Source organism: Pseudorca crassidens, chromosome 5, assembly GCF_039906515.1.
Source record: "Pseudorca crassidens isolate mPseCra1 chromosome 5, mPseCra1.hap1, whole genome shotgun sequence".
In the NCBI taxonomy this organism is placed as follows: Eukaryota; Metazoa; Chordata; class Mammalia; order Artiodactyla; family Delphinidae; genus Pseudorca; species Pseudorca crassidens.
The window spans coordinates 91,431,038-91,437,037 of NC_090300.1; the positions used below are offsets into that span (position 1 = coordinate 91,431,038).

At 45.3% G+C, this 6,000-nt stretch overlaps 1 protein-coding gene across 2 annotated transcripts in view; it reads right to left on the minus strand.

The window, feature by feature from the left end:
- Nucleotides 1–5,784, minus strand: part of PLCXD2 (phosphatidylinositol specific phospholipase C X domain containing 2) — a 49,458-nt gene extending 43,674 nt beyond the window's left edge. For both annotated transcript variants that reach the window (XR_010943746.1, XM_067738939.1), the window contains exon 1: nt 5,030–5,784. Coding sequence is in view for 1 of the 2 variants with exons in the window: in XM_067738939.1 (XP_067595040.1) it covers nt 5,030–5,189 (160 nt within the window). In the remaining variant the exon portion in view is untranslated. The remainder of the gene's footprint in view (nt 1–5,029) is intronic.
- Between the last annotated feature and the right edge of the window lie 216 nt (nt 5,785–6,000).

Consider the following 6,000-nt stretch of genomic DNA (forward strand, 5'->3'; position numbering starts at 1 on the left):
ATGGCTCATGATATCCCCAAAGTGAAGCCCACCTAAACTTCTTGTTCCAGAAGGTATCTTGCACCCTTTTGGGTCCCCATCTCTGTGAGATGCACCTGATCCAACTTCCAGAAGCGGGATTTGAGTAATGATTCCCTACGTCCTGCCCCCGTAATGATTTTGTCTCCCTGTCGCACATGTGGGGAGTGAGTGAGGGACCACAGGAGAAGAGCTATAGAAATTGCCAAGTGGTCAAAGGCAGGACTGCATAGGAAAAGGATAGGATTCCAGAAAGGTGAAAAAGGAGAGAAGGGAATGTCATCAGCAAGATGAGAGCAGAGAACGCTCCGGGAATTGGAGAGCAGTGAGGAGGTCTGAGCAAGGGCTGACACTGGAACGGGAGAGGTCGGGATACAGGCCAGGTCAGTGGAAGGAAGGGGAACAAGAAATGAGAGCAGGCTGAGGCTGCAGCCAGACAGGAAACATGAGACGCTTACATTTGACAAGGGAAGAAGGAAGGCAGAAGGGATGCAGGGTGAAAGAACTGTTCCTAGGGCAGAAGTGACACAGAGATCTGCTTCTGACCCTTCTGACCATCTTACTCTGCCTGAGAATTTCCATTTCTAATGGGGCTCAGTGATGAGTCTTATCTAGAGCTACGGGAAAATTATGCAAAAGATAACAAGAAATGGATTGGAAAATATTCCGAGTGTTTCATACGGCATTCCCAGAAGGAGAACCTAACCTATCTGTTCAGTTTAGCTCTGATCACAATTGAAAAAGATGGTGGCTGCAAGCCACTTTTCCAGCATCCTTACTTTCCTGTTCCATGCACTAAAAGATCCACTCAGCAGTTACCAGTGACAGAGCTGCTACCCTGTACTAGGACCTAGGATTGTAAGGGGAAATAAGCCATGTTCTCTGTGTACAAGTTGTTCACAGATGATGTAGAAGACAGATACCCAGAAATAACAATGTGTGGAGAAGGGCAATGATAAAGATATTAACAAAGCATTACTGAGGGGCAGCAGAGGGAGTCCTCCAGCCATTTCCCCAATATATCTCCATCCCTTAGCTTAATTGGCTTATTTCAAGTGGAAAGCCCCCTTCCCAATCCTGACCCCCAGGCCACATTCCTTGAAATTTTTGACCATTTTTCAAATTTAAAAGCTGAAATTAATCTTTCCAGTCTGTGTTTCTGTAACACTTTATTTACATCTCTGTTATAATATTCACCCCAATTAGTTTTTTAAAATCGTGTATGGTGAAGATATGTATACACATATATGTGTGTGTGTGTAAACCTCTCTATCACTAGGATGCAAGTTCATTTGATAGCTTCATCCACCTTTGGGTCTGCCACAGGCCTGAGCATGGAGGTTTCTTAAAACGTACTCAGAGTCTGTTCGATTTGAACTACTCTACAGTCGATTTTAGGATGCTAAAGTGAGAAGACCTCGCTTCCTTCTGGCAATTGTGATTCTCTGATTGCACGTGCCCAAAATAATTTCTTGTTCTGAAGAGGTATAAGAGAAATGACCTTCAGACAAAAATGACCCAGTCATTCTTCTATGTTTAGAGGTGAATAGGCAAAAAACAAAAAAAAAAAACCCTTCAAACTAATAAAAGAAATTTTAATTTGGAAAGGACTCTACATTTCATTTAACCCAACATCTTAATTACAAATGAGGAAACTAAGTCCTGAGAAATTCGGATACTTCTACAGTGTCACACAGCCAGAATCAACAATATCAAATTTCGAGACCCTTATGTTCAAGGTTCTTTCCAATAAACCAAATTGTTTACCTTTGTTAAAAAGAAGGGAAAAACATGATTTAAAAAAGAGAGAGAAATAGCACTAAAATATACAGAGAAGAATTCATGGAAAAGCTGTATACATTATTGAAAAAAATTTTTCCTATCAGTCCCTTTGTCCATAAAGAAAACCATGCTTTCACTAACATCAGCAAAATTGTTCGTAGAGTTCAAAGCTTTAATTTATAAATCTGACTTTTGCAGTTTCCAGATGTTTTTACCCTTAAGGTCTCCAATTATTCTACACAGTTGGCAGGGAGAATTGTTCTGAGGTTCTCCTCCAAGATATGCCAATATGTTTGGGTGACAGTGGTCATTAACAGGTGTTCTTAACAGTTGTGGAAGTGAAATAATACATCAAGGCTTTGTTGAGAGGTGCAAGTTCACACTTGCTCTCTCCCATCATGACTTAGGCAAATGCAGCAGATGCACTCAGATCTGACATAGTTTACTCCATCCCGGTTCTGCTATTAATGTCAGAACCCCTGCCTTTTTTCTGCCCTTTCCCGCATCACTCCTACCCTACTCCCACACTGACAGAGCTGACCCAATATTACAGACGCCCTGGGGCGGCACACGCAAGCACACATGCACATACAGAATAGGTCTAAGCTCTAAATTTGAATTGAAAACTTACTGGATTCCAATTCCAAATAGGAATAACTTAGTGGGTTCCAGTATATATATATATGGATATATGGATATATATATACATATATGAAAATTATATATTTATATTACAGATATATAATATGTACACACATCTGTGTGTATATCTAGCTAGATAGTGATTTATAATTGCTCAGGCAAAAACCACCTAGTTTTAAAAATTCTTTCATTTGCTGCAGAGGATAGTCTGTGAAAACTGGTTTTCAGTTAGAGAATTCTCCCCCCTCCCCCCAGCTGCTCTGCACTTCCCAAGGCCTCCTTAGGGGCACAGGGACAGTGCGTGGGTTTTGGAGCCAGCTACACAGGGGCTTAAATATTAGTTCTGCTGTTTACTACTTGTGTGATCTTGAGAAAATTACTTAACCTCTCTGGACAATAATTTTCTTATTTCTAAAATGAGGCTGTTCCTACCCATCTTGGAGGTGTAAGGATTTGAGGTAATGTATGCCAGTGGGTGCTGTATGGGACTGCTCAGGAAATAATAGCTATTATGATGAAGGTGATGATGACAGGGAAGAGGAAGAAAAGAAGAGGGAGCAACATGGTGGCCTCCACTTCCTGAATGCTGTCTGTATTTCAGAACCTCTCAGTGAGTCTTGGCAGAACTCGACTGCCAGTCCTTAGCCGGGGAATATTCAGCTTGAAGTAGGGAAGAGAGAGCCAGTGGTGAGGCAGGGGTGCAGGGGTGGGGGAGGAGGGGGCATGGCTGCCACGTAATATGTGATTTTCCTGTCTTGAGCTATATATATATATATTTATATATATATATACACACATACACTCATGTTCCTTCCGCTGCTGGGAATAAGGCATTCATAGCAATGAGTGCCATATCTTTTGAGGAGTCAAGGACTTTTTTTTTTTTGCTTAGAAGGACTGGACTTCACAAAGCAGGGTGAACAAACTCCTGTGTTCCCACAGTGGCTAACCACAGAATTTCCAGCAGGCCCCACCATTGACAAACTCTGGCAATTCTAGTAACCGGGAGATACCCTAGAGACTTCAGAACAAACGCCCAGTTCCTTTCTGGAGTCATGGGGTCAGAGTGCACAGCCACACCATGGGCAGAGCTGCTGCTGTGGTTTGAACTGTCCAAAGTACAACAGGAAGGAGGAAGCCCCAGCCTACCCAGACGTGCTCCAATGATAGAGCCATTAAGCGCCTGCCTAAGATGCCATTCTGTTTGCAAACACATACTATTTGCTGTAGCACCTGACAAAACAATTCCATCAGAAAGACATATGACTCATGTTAAAAGATGCCTGTGCAACATTTCAGCGATGACTCCACAGGCATCAATTAAACATGGAAAAGACCTGTTCTGAAGCATGACCATATGGCATTTCCCAAGGAGCTGTAGTCAATGGCTGATAAAACACAAGTGATCATACCTATAAAGAGATTTAGCAACCCTCTCCTTGCTCAAAAGCAACAAGAGCCCATGAGGACAATGAACCTGGAACCTCCAAAAGAAGAGGCAACTAAGGAAAGGCTGCATCTGAAGCCAGCATGGCTCTTCCTCATGCATAGAAAGCAAAGACCTGGGGTTGCGTGAGGTCGTCTTGTCTGCCACCAAAAGCAGACTGATCCCAGGGATGGCTGGGAGTTTTTCTGGTAGTCTAGGGGTGAAGTCAATTGTTATGTCTACAGGTGAGAGAAAGGACTGGCAGTGGTCCATTCCCCTGCTCCTGGGAGTGCTCGCCAAGCATCAGAATCTAGGACTTTGCCCAGCACATGAGACCAAGTTCACTGTAGTCCAAACCTCCTTCCCTAGAAACCAAGCTTTAACCAGCTTTTGAATGGAAGGAAGAGGACACACTTAACAAATCTAATGAGAGTGATGTCACAGTACAAAAGCCCCAGGGGAGAGCGAGTGGCTGGTGCAGGAGTGCTTTTCAAGGCTTCGGTTCTAGATCAGCCAGGCAGACACCTGTATATATATATAGACAAAGCTTCAAACACCACCACCTCATCACACCTAATGCCTGCTTGTGATGAGCACCTGCATTCTCAATTTCTGTCTTTTCCAACAACAATAATATGTGTCTTTATACTCAGTCCTAGTTCTGAACCTCTTCTTAAATGCTAACATGTTTCTTGTTTCTCTGCTATGAAAGGTCAAATAAGTGAGAAAGGAAATACTTTACAGTGTTAATGTTGATCCAGATCTACAACTGTTAATGACTTTTTACTCATTACCCTTGATCTTTCCTTTTAATTTTGAGTGATTCAAGAAACGCACCCCTCACATACCCTGGCCCCAACATTAAGAAGGTAATGTTCTTAGAGTCAGTCTATCAAGTAAAAACAAAACAAAACAAAAAGACCCCAACAAACAAAAAATGGCGCTTCCATTCTCGACTCCCTTTTGCCAATGATGCAGCGTACTTAAATCTCTTTACAGCAGCTGCTTCAGTGTTAAGTTTTTAGTTAGAAATAAGAAAGAGGTTTAGTTAAGGTCACTGACAATTATTTTCTCAGCACAATAGAAAAGCAGCCCAACCCATTAACAACACTAAAATGGCAGAAGCAAACACAGTGGGAACAAGTAAGAACAGAAGAATACCTGGGATTGCCAGATTGGAAAGGGGGACGTTGTGGAGGAGAGGAGGGAGCGAGGCCATCCAGTCAGCATTGCAGACCTCCAATGTCTTTGTCCCGCTGGGACTGGGGGAGCAGATGGTCCCCATCCTGAGTTTCCTCCTTACCTTCCTAACTGCTAGCATCCCTTTCTATCAGTCAACTGCTGAGGCTCAGCCCAGGGCCACTCACTCAGCGATCATAATTGCCCGGGCTCTCTAACACTTCAGGGCCACCTTTGTCACACCAGTCTTGCCGAAAGGCCTTTCTGCCGGGGGAGACGGGGCAAAGACGTGGTTTCCTAGCCCCTCAGCACCTGCAGTCCGCACCCTCTCCGGCCCAGCCGCTGTTCCCTTAATCTGCTTAGATTCGGCTCCGTTAAACTTCTTACGTTCCCCCTCTGGAGCCAGGGAAAGGTAGGCCCCTCGAGATAAATTTTACAGAAACTGAACGTCCTACGAGCAGCCACGCCCAGAGCCACTCACACTACAGGTACCCACACGGCAGAAAGACACGCCGGTGGGTCTACATACACGTGAGCGCCCGGACGCACCATCCTCAGCCTGATTTACGCTTTTATGTCTGTCACTGGGCTGGCACATAAGCTGGGCCTGCCTGCTCTCCCTCCACCGGCTCCTCGCACAGGTTCCGCTGCCCTGTGGCTTCCAGTAGGCGCTCAGAAGTGTAACGCAGAAGGCGCTCAGAAGTGTAACCTGCGGCGCCCGGACTCCCGGCGGCCCCGCCCCACACTGCCGGGCAGATTTGCCGGGAGACGCGGCTCGTGATTGGCCGCTGGCGGAGAGCGCTCCGATTGGCCCGCGCCCTCTGAGCGGCGCCCACCCCTCCGATGCCCGGCCTCCCTTGCTCTGTTACTCCGGCCTTCAAATGGGTAGACGGCTGCCGGTGCAGCCTGCACGCTTGGACCAGTCAGGTCTTGGATCGGACAAGTCTTTCCAC